The 18,147-nt window shown below is 41.2% G+C and overlaps 1 protein-coding gene across 1 annotated transcript in view; it reads right to left on the bottom strand.

Annotated features, from left to right (window-relative positions):
• Window positions 1–310: 310 nt before the first annotated feature.
• The window catches only part of DERA (deoxyribose-phosphate aldolase), a 47,789-nt gene continuing 29,952 nt past the window's right edge, over window positions 311–18,147 (bottom strand). The window contains exons 7-9 of the mRNA XM_036401610.2: window positions 9,189–9,301; window positions 4,590–4,739; window positions 311–2,715 (exon numbers count right to left, since the gene is read on the bottom strand). Coding sequence (XP_036257503.1) covers window positions 2,659–2,715; window positions 4,590–4,739; window positions 9,189–9,301 — 320 coding nt within the window. The 3' untranslated portion in view covers window positions 311–2,658. The remainder of the gene's footprint in view (window positions 2,716–4,589; window positions 4,740–9,188; window positions 9,302–18,147) is intronic.

Here is an 18,147-nt window from a genome sequence, read left to right as displayed (position 1 = left end):
ATGGATCCCACACCTGCTCAGGTGGCAGCAGCCCCCTGGAGGGGCCCCTTGGATAAACCTGGTCCCTTGCTGCTCCTGGGGGCATCCCTGGCCCAGGTTCAACCCCTGACACCCCCCAGGGCTGCCAGCAGGGTAATTGTTGGCTGGTACCAGCAGCTTCTGCAGGAGGGGTGAGAGACAAGGCTCTGGGTCATGTTGGTGGCCCACAGATAATGTGAATATAACTTCAATCACCATGGAGTTAAACAAAAACAAGCAATTGCTCTGAAACACTGAGCCTTCTGCTCATTCCTCAAAAAAGAATAACCTCCAAACCAGAATCATCTTTATTTGGATGTGTTTACAGAATCTGTTGCTTTTTTTCTTTTTTGACAAAAAGTTTCAACAGAAAAAATGTACGAACTACATTCCAGTCCAGCTTCTGTGAAAACAGAGAAGTTTGGAGTTGCACAGTATTTCACATAGGTGTGTTTTAATGTTCATGGAGAAGAGAAGTGGCTATCCTCAACTCTTCAGGAACCTCTCCCTCTGCAAACAGAGCTGTCACCCCTGGAGTCACCAGCAGCAGCCCACGTGCACACCAAAACTGCTGACAGAATTTCTGCTGGCAACTTCTTTCATCAGCACAGCTCCCATGGAGACAGTGAGGCTGCTCTCAGAGACTCACCTCACACAGTGAGGTGGCAAAGTTGGGCCTCCATTCATTTTAAGGTACTACACAGAGTCTTCTACCTGCAAACTAAAGCATCTCCAAAAAATTAGTTTTTATTGTCTCCCTAATTGTCCTAAAGAGAAGTGACAACATAAAAAGTGCGGTTTGCAAGTGGCCTTACTTCCCACTATGAAAGTATGGACGTTTATAACAGTTAGTAACATTTATAGAGCAGCCAAACAGCAGCAAAATCCAGTGTGTGGTGGCTGGGAGGGCAGAGCAGAGGGTCAGACTGGCAAAAGCCTGGTGGGAGCTGACTTCTTGTAACAGGCTCTGTATTTCTGAAAGCTCACAGCAGAATTTTCCCCTCCGTGTGCAGACAGGCACTTGGATTTTTCCTTGATGAAATTGGCAATGAAATCAGAAGGAAAACTCATGGTAAAAGTGGGCCATTTTCAGGAAAACCAACGTGAAAACAGAGTCACAGCTCAGCCTCACTTTCTGTGTTGAGACCTAAAGCAGAAAAAGACTGAAAGCCTTGGATGGACTATTTCCTGAGAAATTAAGGCCCATTTTTAATCTTGAGCACTTCATATAGGATTTTGCTTTCTGTATATGTTGTTTTTCTTGATTTTTTTCCCCCTAATCAGCTTTCCTATCTGTCCAAGGTTTTTTGTAGCACTCTAGTGATTCAGGTGGTACAGCCAGATAAATAACAGAGTTATTATCTTCATAATAAATCTCTTTGTAATAAATGCACCTTGTAGCTTGATTTACAGCAAAATCCTCCTCCTCCTCCTCTCACTTCCATGATGAGACCTACTTAAGTCAGTGAGACTAGTCATGATGATAAGATAATTAAGTTTTTAGTACAACTCTGGTTAGTGAGCAGAATGCAGTTCTGATAAAATGAATCTACCAGCTCCAGTCTGATATTCAAAAGATGTTGGGGTTTGGGTATTGTTCTTAATGTGCTCTGAAAAAAGCACTTTTCTTTTACATTAAAGCATTAAACGCCATACAGGACACAATTCAGATCATCTTTTAAATTCATGTATTTCTTTTGGAATGGCAAAGTTGAAGTTCAGCCAGCCTAGCAGTGACACCTGCAAACTGACAGTCAACCCCCCTACATTAAAATGGAAAGATTTGCATGAATGTGTTTTAAAATGACAGGAGACAGGAATTGGAGCTTCTAAGCAAGTTAGACTAAAATTTTAAGAGTGAAATGCCTAAAAATAGGCCCCTGAATGCATAGTTAGGCACCTATATAGAGACTGCTTGATTTTCAGTTGTTCTGATCACCCAGAGCTCCCATTAACTTCAGGAGCAACTGTGGATACTCAGCTGTTCTAGAAATCAAGCCACTTTTATTCAAGGGTCTAAATATGGATGTCTGTGCCCAAGTTTGGGGGGGAAAATAGAAAAAATAAAAAAGAGGTCTGGTTGCCTTTTTTTTTTTTTTTGTACAGAAGACATTTGATAAAAGAGAAATAATAGCCAAGTTTCATTCTTCTTTCCCCTTACAATGCCTGAGACTGAATCAACAGAAGAATTAATAGTGCAACACATCTGTGCCAGAAGATTTTGTCTGAGGTGAATGGAAATCTATTCCAAGATCAGTAGCTCTTAATTAGCAATCTGAAACATTCCATACATATTTCATATTCTGAGAATGCAAAGTGTTACCAGGCCACCTAAATCTTTTTCATAGTATTTCAGTGTTGCCATTAATAAGCTTTTCAGGCTGGTCTGAGGAACTTTGCAAGATTAACTTTGCAAATCTGTATGTATTAACTATTTAACTATTTCAGAAATGCCACTTTTTTCTGCTTTTGGATCAAGTACAACCAGCAGACTTGAGCATATTTTTAAATACCATGAACTATGAAGAAGGGAGAATTAGGCCTTTAATTCTATCATATGCACTTGGTTGTCAGAAGACTTCTGAATGCTGTTTGCTTAAAGTCCTCTTTTGTAAAAGTAATCCTGAGTTGGTTTTTTGTCTAAGCCATTGCCAGTTCATGCTGAAGTGGATAAGAGCCAGTCACATGATAGAAAATCTGCAAGAAAAAAAGAAAATTTATGATGGAATTATATATTACTATAAAGCTGCAAGTGTCAAGGAAGTAACAAATTAAAGGCATGCCAGATGAGGATGATAGATATTTGTTTGTGTGTGTGCATAAAATATGATGTAATACCCCTTAATATATTTTTGTTTGTAGAATATGAACTAAGGGTTCTTGCTGCTGTGTTTAGAAAGAAAAAGCAAAAAGCAAAGACTCTTGCTGCTTTTAACTAAGATTTTAAAAAGAGCCAGGTAGAAGCCAATGCTTTCTTCTGGCACCTGGTTTTGACTCTTTCAGTATGTTTGTTTTATTGAATATAAAGACTGGGACATTTTATCTTCCATGTTTTCAGACAGCATAGAACAGCAAGAGCTTTGGTCATGGCTGGGGCATTTGTGCAAGCCCTGGCAGATAAAAGATAAAACCCTTAAGGAATCAGAACAAATGGTGCAACACAATCACTGGCTGTGTTCTAACACCCAGCAGTGATGGCAGTGGCAAAGAGAAAGCTCATGCTGCTCTGTCATAACCAGGGACATAATTTTAGGTCAAGAGTGAGGCAGAGGTAGCAAGACAATATTATTATCATTGCAGGAGTGAGCCAGAGGTTTTCAGCAGTCATGAATATTAATCTGACATCTCTAAGCTGTTCTTAGAACATTTCTTAAAACATGCCAGTATTTCAATTGCTAGGAAATGTGAGGAAAGGGAAAAGACTGGTGGTTTTGTCGTCCCCCAAAGCCCCTATACCTCATGTTTTCCCAGCAGCAGCAACAGGATAATGACTCTCAGGTATTTTTCTTGGTAAAAGGTAATATCACCTCCTCTCCTGGGCTTAATGGACATGAAAGTCAGGACCAAAAGCCTTCATGTTTTGGTAGTTCCAATGACACTACACTGTTCCCTGGGGCATCCTTTGGGGCTGCTACCCTGTGCCACTGATGTAGGTCATGGATACATAGGTCAGAATCTTTCTTCCCACTGGGAACTTCTTCCCCAGGAAACAGCCAACATGTATAAAATTCTCTGTCAGCAGCACCCATGCATTGGATGAGATGTGACTTTCTCCACAGGATGGAAACACACCGTGAGGAGTTGTGGCACAGTGACACAAGGGGTCTGTGAGGCTCAGTCACAGCTGGGAGTGAAGAGCAGAACACTGCCATGTGTGGCATTCACACTCTCTGAACTGAGAGAGACACAATTCTCTCTCTCCCAGGATTTTTCCTGGGAAGGCAGTGAGAAGCACAGAGAGAAGAAGAGAAAACAATTCTCATCTCTATTCAGTGCTCCTGTTGTTTTGCACATGTAGAATGTGCAGAGATCATTTACCCAAAGTGATTTAGTTAATTGGACACAGGTGAAAGTTGTTTTGAGTGAGTAGCCAATCACTCAAAGCTGTATCCTGACTGTCTCAGTCACAGGTTTTTCTTTAGTATAGTATAGTTTCTCTTTAGTATGTAATTTAGTATAGTATTAGTGTAATATAGTATAGTTTTAATAAAGCAATTGTTCAGCCTTCTGAATTATGGAGTCAGAGCACATTATTCCCAGTATAGGGGGCTCCCAGCATCAATAGCCATGCATTTGAAAAGACTCTGTACGTGCCCAAACCGAGCCCTTTTTGCCCAAATTTTGTAAAATTTTACACTGCCAACATGGCCTAGACCATGGTCAGCTGCCCCAACACCAGAGCCCAAGATGTCTGTAAGGACAGCTCCAACTTGAATAAACACTGAGCTGGAAGTGAATCTGTCATTAATAATGAATTAGAGGGATGTTCCATTTCTGCAGAAGCAGTAAGCCAGCACTTTTAGAAAGAATACTTTTGTTCTTCAGGAGTTGTGAAGCTGCCAACAACCAACCTGCTGCTCAATGTCTCCCAGTAAACTACTGGCACCCAGGCGGAAGAGCTCTGGAGTCAGCCACTCCACTCCCAGCTCGTCCTTCACCAGCATGAGCCAGGTAATAGCTTCCTTGGCTGTCCTAATGCCCCCTGCAGGTTTAAATCCAACCTTTAGAGAGAGAGAGAGAAGAGAAAAAAAAGAAAAAGTTCAATACACATTTTCATCCATCAGCAACCCTAGAAGAGCAATCAATGTTTGTAGAGTTCCAGTTCTCAAAGTGCCTGTGATGTAACAGCTCTACATGGGAAGCACCTGAGTAAGAGCCTGGAGGGAGATGAAGGACTTCAGGTGGCTCTTCAAAACGCAGTTTATTGTATCCAAGATGTTACAGCAGTCCAGGGTCATGGGTGACAGAGCCTGTGCCTGCAGCTGTCAGCTCCAGCTGCAGGCAGGCCTGAAGACCCTCTAATTCTGGTTACAATGTATTATATACTTTTCTTTGCTGAGCATCAAGAACCAAGCTATACCTTTACTTTTACCTATAGCTATGATAACTACAATCATTACCATCTTATTGCTAATACTATCCAATCACATGAGTTTGTATGTTACAGTTTAGGCTTAAAGTTGTTTTTCAGTTTTCTTGCAGTGGAAAATTCTTAGACCTTTTTTCTACTCGCCACATTGGCATGTCTTATTTGCCTGTGGAATCTTTCATCTTGGTAAAGACATCTTTTGTTTGTGGTCAGCTTATCCTTTGCTCTAAGTCATCAAATCTCTTTCCAACTTGACTTAACATTTGCTTTCTTAGTTGTCCAGCAAGACTGAGGGAGCAATACTTTTGACCCCTGTGCACTTCCTCAGGAGCTGGGCTCAGTAGTTTGCCTATAGTACAAGGGATTTAGACAGGACTGGGATATCTGCATAATCACATAGTGCACATCTCACCATCACCTACTGCCAATCTAATTCCAAACACAGAACAATAAATATACAGCAATAACACAACTCTAAAGATGCTGCATGTGACGTGGCTGACTTGTGGGCAGCAGTGAGAACTGGCTGTGTGTTATAAAAAGCCTGTGCAGCGCAGTTACACATGATTTGGCTGTGCATTCAAAACTATCAGAGGTTTGATTTTCACTAAAATTTTCCAAATGGGAGTTAAATTATGTCTATCTTTATCAAAAATTTAAAGGTCTGTCCCCCACCACAGGCTGGATGTGCTTTCAGTCCCTCTGTGTGGGATGTGGGTCATACCTGAAGGTGAACTGCCACATCTGCAAAGGCACAAACCCCAAGTAAACCTTATCTTTGAGGTAAAGCATGTCTGGAATCCCATGATGGACCTGCTGTGCACTTGGCATACACCCCTAATGCCAGTCCTTTGGTTATGTGCCATTTAAACACAAGACAGAGCTTGTGACACTCAGATATCAAATCCCTCATCAAAAATGCCAAAATGTTGGCCTGTAGCAGCTACCTAAACTCTTGAAAAGCAAGGGGAATCATGAAAAATTCTTCCTGTATAAAAAAAGAGGTAAATCTGAACAACACAGTGATTCTTCCTCTGTTTCCTTCTGCCTTTACGTTCTGCAATAATTATAATTTTGTTTTTGTATTCAAGCTCCCAAAACCTCACTGCACTGAGGATTTCTTTGTGCCTTATGGACATAATACTGGAATCAGAAAGTATCTTTTTTACATAGTGATTTCAGGACCAACAAATACAGAAATCCTTCTCTCATGCCGGAGCATTGTGATAATGACATATTTCCAATAAGATTAAAAGGAACAAAAGCAGGAAAAGCTTGATAAATCCAAGCCATGAAAACTGTGGTTTTGTGGATGGACAAATAGATGTGTGAGTGTATGCATACATCTGTTAATGTTAGACTTCCAAAAAGAATTTAAAGCCCAGCAACTGGAAGAAAAGCATCTTCTAGATAATAAACAAAACCAGCTGGAATGTGCTTTCCCTCAGGAAGAGAAATTCTAATGAAATTTGAATTTAGACTTCTTCCTAGAAATACGACGACTCTTTGAGATAATCTGTGGCAAAAACAAGTGAAACAGAGTTAATAAGAGAATTAAAACCATCATTCAGAACTCCTTCCCCTTTCAGCAGATTCTGAAAGCTCTTTTCTTTGCAAAAAAGCTGACAAAGACAAGCCTGTCCTCTCCTCCATTTACCAGCTTTCCAAACAGCACATCTGACTGCCATAAAAACGTAAAAAGGAAGGGGGGGTTGGAATTTAATTCAAGAGCAGTACAAAGTCCAGCTACCACTTTCCTGCTGTTTCACAGTATTTCATTATTTTGCTTAATAAGTTCATCTCCTCAAGAATTTTCTCTTCACCTTACATTATTAAAAGTAATAAGTTTTTCTGGATTGGGGGTTTTCCCAACAGAAAAACCAATTTATGTATGTCCTTCAATAATGACAGGAAAAGATTATTTCCCATTATATTGCACACTTTTCATATCACCACCACAGCTTATCAGTCAATAAATGTTACTCTGCAACTTGTTCCTTTCCTTGAAGAAGTTTAATTTCTGTATTAACCTGCTTTTCCCAGGCAACGCCTTGCTAGAAAGCATCCCTACAGCAGCAAAATTAGTTTGTTAAAGAAACCATTTAGAAATTTCTTGCCACTGATAATATTGTCTTCAGTTAATAAAAGTACATGAAGTCAGTTTACATCTAATTCACTGGCACACACATGCACACGGACAGAAGCACTTACTCTTAATAACACATTTCATACCTTGAATGCTTCCTTTGAAAGCAAAAGGTGAATTCAACATTTATATCCAATTATGGGGACAAAGCTGGGCTAATGCAGCTTGTGGCACCCAGCACTGGTGCCCAGGGGGGTCTGCCCCAGGGATCTGCCTCACATTGGGGCAGTGATGGTGCTCCCACAAAAACAAGACTATTGGAGCTCTCAAATTACTGTGTGGCAGAGAGAGAGGCAGGAGGGGAAAGGAGGAGTGGGGACTGTTGGGAAGGATGAAAGTTTAACAAGAAAATCTCACAGATATATATGTTTGGCAGAAAGATTTCTGAATGAAGAGTCTGATGAAGGAATAGAGATGGAAGCAAGTTTTGATACAAAAGAAAAGAATTGCTGAGCCAGTCTTACTGGATAACCAAGAAGGCAAAGAGTGTGTTAGTTAGAAGGGGTTTTTATGACTTAGAGCAAAGGATAAACCCACCTCAAACAAGATGTTTTTACCAAGCAGAAAGATAGCACAGGCAAACAAGTCAGCAAAGTTGCAAGTAGAAAAAAGGTCTCAGAGTCTTCCACTGCAAGAAAACTGAAAAACAATTTTAAGCTGAAACTGTAATGTCCTAACTTATAGTGATTGGAGAATAGTAACATGAATATGGTAATTACAGTAGTTATGATAGGCTATAGATTAAAGTTAAGGTATAGGTTGGTCCTACTGTATTAAGATGCTCAGCAAAGAAAAGTATATAATGCATTGTAACCTAAACTAAAGGTCTCCAGGCCTGCCTGCAGCTGGAGCTGACAGCTGTAGGCACAGGCTCTGTCAACCACAACCCTGGACTGCTGTAACGCCTTGGATACAATAAACTGCATTTTGGATACAATAAACTGATTTTGGAGAGCCCCTGGAGCCCCACATCCCTCATTTCAGCTTTTACAGAGACAGCCCAGGGATCCATGCTGGCCTCATCTAGATGGCTGCAGAGAGTGGATGGACACACCTCCAACCTGGTGTCACACATTGCTCAGGCCCTGACAGCCCCTGAAGCCTTCTCAGCCCCCCTCCCACTGCTCATCCCACGTGCTGACACTGACACCACCTGCAGAAGGGACAGAAGGAGAAGCTGGAGAGGAGGGAAGGGTGGCCAGAAATGGGGGGAGGCTCTTAGCTGGAGATATGGTTTCTACCTTGGTGCTGAAGGTGAGGACAAAGCCCACTGCCGAACACCAGCACCAGATCCAGCTGGCAGCCCCCACCTGCCCATGGGAAAAGGAAGGGAGAGGTGGCTTAAACCCTCCTGGGAATCTCCTCCTTTCTCAGTGTTGCAGCAAAAGGATGAATGCACAGACAGTTCATCACTGGCTTTGCTGTACATTCCCCTTTTCTCCACTGACCTCACCTGACAGTGACCTGATCAATAAATATAATGTTCTTTCAACCCCTGTTTCCCCTCTCCTTCCTACCATCCCAGGCAATGGGATACAGCTGGATCTGCCTCCCTGTCCCCTTGGGAAGCCTCTCTGGCAAGGGAGGAAAGACCAGAATGTATCCTTTGGGTTGCCAGGACAAAGTCAGAAAACACAGTTCTGTACATTGGACAGACTCGATGGCTCTACATTTGTATAGCCTGCTGATGTTTTTGGGAGCATGTCAGGAACTATCAGCCCTGTTAGTAATGGACATGACTACTTAAATGGTGAAAAAAAATTCAAATCCAGATGCAGCAGGGACAACTTTGATTGCATGAGATTTTATGGAATGAAGTCACAGCTCTTCAAGGGAGGAAACACAAAAGTAAAAAAGAAAATACAAATATTAGCAAATCAATCCTATTACACTCTTATTTCTTTGGTTAATTTTTACAGAGGAAATGAGAACTACCTTGTAGCCAGTTTGCCAGTAGTACTCCTTAATGGCTCGCATCATGACTATGCCAACGGGAAAGGTGGCGTTTTCCACCTCCTTTCCTGTAGATGTCTTTATAAAATCAGAACCTGAAAGGAAATAAAATGTTTTATAACAGTTTTAGAACAAGTTTTGAACATACAGGTTCACAGCCTCAAAATGCCCTCCTGCTTCACAGCAATTCTGAAGCATTCCTTTACTCGTATGTCCCTGTGGTGTATATAAATCAACACTTCAGTATTTCCACAAGGATCTTTGAGAATAGAAATTATTTGCACCAGGTTTTTTTCATTTAACTTTGCATCTACTTGGTCTCAGGTCTGACAGTCTGCTATTGTATCTCCTGCAGCTGTTTTTAAGAGAAGGGAAAGATATCTCATATGTGTTTACTAAACCAGCTGTGTAACACTGTAAACCAAGGGAAAACTCCCCTTTTATGCATTTAGCAATTGTAACATTGCAAGTTACTATACTTAAATCCACAGTCTTATTTAATGCAGCAACAAGGTCAAAACATTTATGTTCTTTAAAGAACAAGAGTTAGCCTTGGCTTATTTTTTTTTCCTGTTTTCTCACTAGTGAATAATATTCTCCACTGCCTGTCTTAATACTTGTGTAACATTCTTGTGTATTCTTGCTGTTTTGCCTTGGCTTGAAAGAAATCCTGAAGCACAGTGTAACAAAAAGCTAAGAAATTAACAAGAAATAATGTGCCTTGCAGGGCATAATCTAGCATTGACAGAACACAATGACAAAACTTCTTTAATTTCATTAGGACGCACTTCACCCCTAGGAACCTACTTCTTAGAAAAGGTGTACTGTGGGATCATTAATTATCAAAAGTAATTGGGAGAAGAAGAGGGATAATTCAAACATCATGTAGTAGTGCATCATCCACTTAAGTCAATTGGAACTGCATCTGCTTCCACTTCAAATTTGGCTTGGGGTCCATTTTGTCTCTTATGTGAATGATGATGCCTCTACAACATCCCCTGGAGGAGGGAAGGGAAGTTTCAGCACTGGCTCCAAGCAAGGAGTTGCCTTGACTACGTTGTGTGAGCTGCAGCACACTGCAGAGAGAGCCTCCCCGATGCCACAGCTGATGGGCACACAGCTGGGGCTCAGCCTGAGGGCAAGGCAGCACAAAGCCAGGCGTGTTCCTCTGGCTTTAAACACAACCAAATGGCACCACCAACTCTGGGGTTTCTGAGACCACACAGTTTTCTCTGTAGGCTTCCTGACCAGGCACCACGTCAGCCCGGTGGTGGTTCAATTGCACCCTCCTGTGACAGCTCCCATTCTGGAGAGAAACAGCAATTTGCAAGAAAGGTCCTAACTCCACAGAACGTGCAATGTGCAAAAGAGGCAATTAATAGTTGATAGGGCTTTGCAGAGAATGGAGCACACAGGAGAGACAATTGACTTGCACATTTCAGAGCTGCTCCCTTCCAGAGAGACACTACGGACATCCGATAGTCACATTAAAACAAGGAACAGTGCAAGTGTAACTTCAACATCACCAAATTATATTTTTAATTTCCCTTTCGAAATGTAGCACTTAAAGTCCTTCAGTGCAATACTTCTCATTTTTTCTGCTATAAGGTAAGTCAAAGCTTTTATAAGTCTTATAATTACAAGTCTCTATGGTACAGTTTCATTAAAAACTTTCATTAAACAACAGCTGCCCTTGTATATGGTCCTCTAATCAATTTGGTCAAACAGAATGACTTCTAATCAGCTGTTGATAAAAATAGAAGATGAAATTTTAATTCTAATAGATTAACCACAAACTCAAGATAGTCTTCAAAATCCATCTAGTTCTATTCTCCAGTGGATTTAACGACTATTCAGCAACTCATTACTAAATAGAACAAGATGAACATTTTCCAGTTCATTAAAGAAATGTACTATGTATTTTTGCATTGTCCTCATGATTCGTTACAGGGAGTCTTAATTACAAGATAATGGATAATGGTTATTAAATGCAGACTCCAGTAATGAAGCTCTATTCATTTGCGAGCCTCAGAGACTGCAAAGAGGGGAAAATAAAATTACTAGCTTCAAAAGATTAACGGATCAAATTATTATTCAATTTTGAAAATCTCATTCAGACTTCATAGAAACAAGAAGAGATTAAAAACTAGTATTAGTACAAAAGTTGTACATTTATATATTTATTTTTAAATAATATCTTAAGGCTATTATGAGAATAATCAGCTTTAGATGTGATTATTAGACAAACATACAGCCAATTAAGTAGCATCCTCTAACAATGAAAACAATACATTTTTATTTGCTGAACAAATTCTTTTCATGGCACAAGAGCTTGCTAGCAGGACTGCAGGCAGCCTCTTGCAGCTGACAGAGGACACACACTAGCACAGAGAGCCACAATGGAAGGTGCTGTTAATGTTTGGATTTCAGCAATGAAAAGGGGCATTTAAAAATCAAGTGCTGACATAAAAGGCACCTCATTAAGCAAACTTTGTGATAATAAGAGAGTTTCACCCAGTCTATTTCTTATTCAAGTTTCCAAAATCAAGTTTAAGGAATTAAGTTTAGAAAGAGTTTCACCAGGAAATTTAGGTGATGATTTAGAAGCCTGAGTTTTATCACCCATCTTCTCATCTTCCTGTGAATGGATACACTCAAAAAAATCAAGGCTAAAGTTAAAATACACACTGCATGCTTCCCCCTTCCTTAGAGTAGATTACATGATTCAATGAAGCATTAAATCCAAGATTTCACAAAATCAGTAATTCCGGGTGGATTTCTAGGCCTGGTGAGCCTGGAAAAGACCACACTTTCTACTTTTATTTTCCAGTGTGAAGCCACAAGAGTACATTTCCTTTCAAGGCTCCAAGTCAGGTGAGACTCACTGAATCAGGGAGATGGGATGAGCTCAGCTCAGAACATGGTGCAGCAACACCAAGGTTGTGGGTTCAACACAAGCAGTCCATTCACTTCAGAGAAAATCCATTATATTTTTTCTGTTCTAGATACATAGCCCCGTTTATGAATGCTCTGGTCTCCCAAAAGGTCAGCAGAGCTTCCAGAACTGGCTTGCCCTGTGGCTATCCTGTACATCTACAAAGATTTCCAGCCCACTGGAGCAGAGCATGAGAAGTGGAGAATCTTATTCAGATGACAGCATCCAGGAAACACACTCTGATTCCATAATTAAGCAATAAGGAATAATAAGCAGTATAGCAATTCTGGAGTAATCACAACCTTTTGGTTGTGAAGTGTTTCAAATGCCCTTGGGGAATGATTATCTCCTGATACCTACAGACTCTGTGTTGCTGCCTTAGTCTTAATAAAGAACAAAGATGTGGCTGGCAGTTTGAAACAATAGTTTAGAGAGAGATGCTTGCAGAGGGACAATTATGCTGTGCTACTCTGTAAGTATTTGCAATGAGCACAAATACATCTTCATTGCTGCAACTGAGTTATAACAATATGCAGTGGCACAGGGAGAACACAAATCCTTCCAGGACTTCCAGGACTGGTGGCAAAAAGTGGCATTCTGCTCAGAGAACCTGCAAACCCACCTGCTGTTTTTGCTGACAAGGCAGCAGTGACAAAATAGTACCCTATCAAATGAGCATGAAGTCCCATTAGCAAGTCATCTTTCTATTTTATGAGCACCCAAACTAAGGGTCTCCAGATTCACACACAAATTAGCCTTACTAGGGGTGACCAGGTTAACAACCCTCTGAAAATAAGAGGCAGGGCAAGATATAAAAGGCTAATGTAGCAGCTTATTCTTGTCAGTTGAGTCATCCTTAATTGTCCCACTTACATGTCTTCATCCTGCTCCAGCAGAGAGATAAAATACATTCCCCCTTAGCTTAACTTTGCCATGCAGGAGAAGAGAATACAAAGCTGTGACAACTCACTCTAGCAGCAGCTCAGGAGGTAGCTTTAGCTCCATGACACGAGGCTACACTGCCAGACCACTTGGTTGGGTGCCAATACATCTTTTCACATGGCTGTGCCTCAGCTGCCATTGAAAAATGCTGGTTTATAACTTGGTCTGTTGAGAACTGCCCGTTTTTTGCAACTCTTTTTGAAAAAGTGCCTGCACAGAGGGGAAAAAAACTAAAAATCCCATCATAGGGGTCCACGTTTAGTGTCTGTTTACAAGGACAGCCTTCTGAAAGCCCATCCTACCATCCCAGCTTGGTTTCTAAGACTCAGAATGGATGCTCCCTTTCTTGAACAGCACCTCCAGTAACAGGGGCTCTGCAGGCCAAACGATGCCCTCAGGAACACTTACACATGCACACAAAGGGACAAATTATCAAGTCCATACTTGTGCAAAATTCCCTGCAGATGATGTCTGAAAGAATTCAGCCTTGCTGAATTATGCATGGCTTGCTAATGCACTGTTGCAGCCTCTACCACAGGTCTCCACAGAATACTATTATTAATTAGTATTAGTTTCTTGTGTGTTCATTTAAAATGTTTCTTTAGAAGGTTCAGCAGGAAGAGCCATGGCACCTTCTGTTGCTCAGCTGCACAGCATAGGCACTTGCTATTTTTAGAGCATTCTTTCCAATCCAATCCAATCCAATCCAATCCAATCCAATCCAATCCAATCCAATCCCTGAGTGGCATGGAGCAAGAGGAGATAAATAATTGACATGTGCTACAGGTACAGAGGACAGCTGGAATCCCTGTCACTGGTGGCTCCTGGCTTGGAGCCACACTGAATCCCAGAAGGGAACATGCTCCCAGTCACCTCCCTGCATTGCCATGCAGCAGCAGGGCTGGGATATGCCAGGGTGCAGGAGTTCAGGCAATTGTGTGCTGCTGGAACAGCCATTCCTCTTCCTCTCCAAAGAGGAAGCAGCAGGAGTGACTTGTTATGGGACAACAAGGAAGTTTAAGGAATTCCTGTATTGTTATCTGCTTGTTAAATCTCATGTTTCTTTACCAGGATTCCATGTTTCTTCTTTAAAAGGGTGTGCTACATACTGCACTCAGTATATGACCTACATTGACCTTATTTCTTTTTGCAGATGGCACTACTGGAACTGCTGAAGCAGTTTGCCTAATGACACATGACAAGCCAAAGGCAGAAAGAAGAACTAAATCAAGGAATCACAACAACTAATCCTAACCTTACTATCACTGGGAAAAACCAGATCTTTCTCTGAGCTTAACGACTTGCAGTGCTGATTTCCCCTACAAGCCATTCTGTGGGCTATTTTTTGCCACTCAAAATACAAGAGACATCAGTAGAAAACTCCATCTCTAGCACAGTGCACCCAGGGCAGGAGGCAGTGCTGGTGGCACAGCTCTGGCCCCAAATTCCCAAATTCATCCACTCCTCCAGCAGTTACTGAAGAAGAAACATAAAGCTTGGCCTCTCCTTTCAGACTGAGTGCCAGCACTCTCAGCACTGAGCCACATGCTCTGGCTAGGATGGGTGAAAAACCAAAATGCTGTGGAAGAAACTTGATTTAAAAATCTCCCCCTTTAGGCTTCCTTTACCAACACTGAAATTCATTGCATCACTTCCTTGTTCACACTTAAATTAACCTAAACAATGATAAACTAGCTGAAACCGTGATATAATTAAAACAGCACTGGTCTAGGTCAGGCTTTTTCCCGCTTGGCATTCTTGGTTTTGGATCAATACATCTCAGCCTCTCAAAATGTTGTCCTACACATGACATATTACAGACTGAGGCTAAACCCCTGATATATCTACCAGTAAGCACTGCAATTTGGAAGAAAATAATAAATATGCATGATGGCTTAGAATCACAGCACTACGTGGCATATTGCATTCCATGCTTTAGCAACCACATTTAGCTTTGTGCTTTTTAACATTGATAACAACTTTGAAACAAATATGTTAACACTAAAGCTCAGGTACATTTACGTATGGTCTATTAGCTTGTAACAAAATTACTCAAATTGAAGAAATAGCTGTTTAAAATCAATTTGGAAATACTCCACACTGAATACAGCAAGTAGAAAATCAGTCTACTTTATCAAGAAGGTGCTATGAATGTTAAAGATTTAAAAAATCCACCATCCATAATGCAGCCAAAATCATGACACTTCAATGTCATTTTGAGTGTTTTTCAACACTTGATGTTAAAAGCAGTTTAAGATTCTGTTCCTACGCTAACCCAGAGAAAGGCAGGATTGATTTTTGAGATTTAAAAGTCCATGTCTTAATGCTGCAGTCAGAATCCATCCAGCATGCAGCCTCTTTGTCATGCAGAGGACAAACAGCAGCACCAGCCCCTCTTCCCCGTGTCCCCTACAACCAAAGGCAGCTGGCACAGATGAAAGCTCCAGTACCAGAGGGATTTCCAGGATCAAAGGTCTTTTCCTTGAGCAATTGGAAGGGTCAATGTTTTGGCTTCTGGCTTTGCCTGAAAACCAAAAAAATATAAGGAGCCAGATCTCACCAGACTCATCTGCGACCTGTTTGTTTCCACCTGCCTTTTACAAATCAGGCAGAACAGATTTCTTGAGGGCTTGCACAGAGGGATAAATATTCCACTTTGGTGATCACTTGATTACCAGAAAATGTGAGGCACTTTTAGCTTATTTTTTATGACACTTGAACACCTTCAACACCAACAAGTTTTAAACACGTAGATTTTATAATGGACTTCCTGGATTCTCCTAGTGCAACAAATATCCAAAGGACCTTAAATCACCCTGGATGGCCTTACCTATACATGTAAGGCTTCACAATGCTTGTTTTTAAAGGGCATCAATCTTAAAGCTGCCACTTTCCAAGAAATTTTGCTCCTCAGAGTGTTTCCTTTTTCCTTCTCCACCCTGATAATTTGGCATGCAACAAAACTGCAAAAGCCCACATGTGCAGGCTGCAGTGTAGATGAGAACTTCCAGATGCTTTCACTACTGTCAGTAGGGTTGTTCTGCAATGCTTCCATCTCTTCAGGCTGCCTGAATACCAAAAACCTGCCAGCTCCCTTCAATGAAAAGAACAACCAGAACCCCTGACTGTGCAGCCACACTCCAAGCAGGAGGCACCTCTCTGCTGGTGTCCAGAGAAAGACACTCCTGGTTTTTTAAGAAATCCTTTTTCCCTCCCATTGCATTATTAACAATGCTTACATGGCAAAACTAACAATTTTCTTTCAAAGGGATGCTTTATGAAGGTGTGTTGCTGATAAATTCAGTCAGACTTTTCTGGCATAAGCTCATACTGAGCACTACTTGAGTGAAGGAAATAAAAAAGACCAGTAAGCACCATCACAAAAAAAGGGAGCAACTCTTAAAAAGGTATTTAATGTGCCTGGGGATGGTTTTTTCACCTCCCTTTATCAACAGCCTGTGTGCTGATCTTACCACGGACTGCAATTATGGCGAGTATCTCAAACCAAAAGCATCAACAACCTGATTAAACAACTGCATGGGTGTTGGTTATTAAAAAAAAAATATTGAAACCGATAGAGAAATGCTGATTTCACCTGTCCACTGGGCAAACAAAGATGATATTCCAGTCTTCAAGTCTACATTTTATATATAGGTTTTACATTTTTAAAAACTTACACTAAATATATATGATCATTTTGAACTTTGGCATTCCACTCTTTTTACTGAAATACTGTGAATCAAAGAAATTGAATATCAAACTCTCTTTGTGCTAGATGTATATATATCCTCATAGGTATTTAGTGGCAAATTATTAAGTGTCACTATTCATTGAGACAGCACATTTTAGATCTTTCTTACAGGGAAAAAAATTAAAATAAAGCAAACCTATCTATGTAAAATTTGCAGCAATATTTCAGAGCCTCACTCTGGTATCAATGTGTCCTGGATTGTAAGATAAGTGTGTATTCTATTTGCCATCTGTTAGAGGTAGGGCAGTTATCTTCTATTCACTGGGCAGTTTTTTCTTTATCTCTTCCATAACCAATCCTCCCTCCAGGAGATCTCTTCCATTCATGGGCCATTAATCATTAATTATCTTCTGTCCATGGCCAGTGAGTGTCCCTGCATGGCTGATCCAATTCCATCATCCCATAGGGAGATGCTGTTCCCAGGGGAGGAGCCAAGCATTCCTACCTGGATACAATCTGAGGTTTGGGACACCACAGCAGCCTTTGCCCATTGCATTGCCAGAGGAGAAGCTTCTGCTGCCCTGCATTCCCAGAGGGGCCCAGGCCCATCTCCAGCAGCCCTGGAGCTGCAGAGGAAAACTCCCCCCTTGTGCAGGATCCCTGCTCCAGCAGAGCCACAGCTGGCACTGCAGGAGGGCTGAGCCACCATGGGATGGGGCTGTGCCACCACCCTCATCCACAAGGGGTGAGCTCCTATTCTGACTCTGGCAGTAGTTTTTTTTTGTTTGTACTATTGCATTGGTATTTTTAGTTTACCTAGTAAAGAACTCCTATTCCCATATTTTGCCTGAGAGCCTTTTAATTTCAAAATTATAATAATTCAGAGGAAGGGGGATTCTCATTTTCCATTTCAGGGGAGATTCCTGCCTTCAAACACCTGTCTTTTCAGACCAAGACACAATGACTTCTTCACTCAGATGTTCAGAAACAGAGGTGGTCAAGCAGAACATCGCCTGTGCTGTGCTGAGTTGTCACGTGCCAAACTGCAGAGACAGGGACGGCATCAGCATTGTGACCACCCCGCCTGCACCTTTCCTTCTGGCATAAACAGCAAGAAAAGCCAGGAGGAATTCTGTGTTCAGCATTTCCCAACATCAAATCACACACAAAGGTGTCTGATAAGTATTTACATTGGAAGATGCTGTTCTGGGGTGAAGTACAGTGGTGTTACATATCCCTTATCTATGAACTAAGCACTGTATTCACTTCCATGAGGGCTTTAAGGCCCCCAGACATTAGCCCAAAGCAAAACCACATTGTCTCCATTTAATTACCTATCTTTTCATACTTACTGTGATCCAAATGACTGAGTT

Source organism: Molothrus ater, chromosome 5, assembly GCF_012460135.2.
Source record: "Molothrus ater isolate BHLD 08-10-18 breed brown headed cowbird chromosome 5, BPBGC_Mater_1.1, whole genome shotgun sequence".
In the NCBI taxonomy this organism is placed as follows: domain Eukaryota; kingdom Metazoa; phylum Chordata; class Aves; order Passeriformes; family Icteridae; genus Molothrus; species Molothrus ater.
This window is presented reverse-complemented; position numbering and strand designations above follow the sequence as displayed.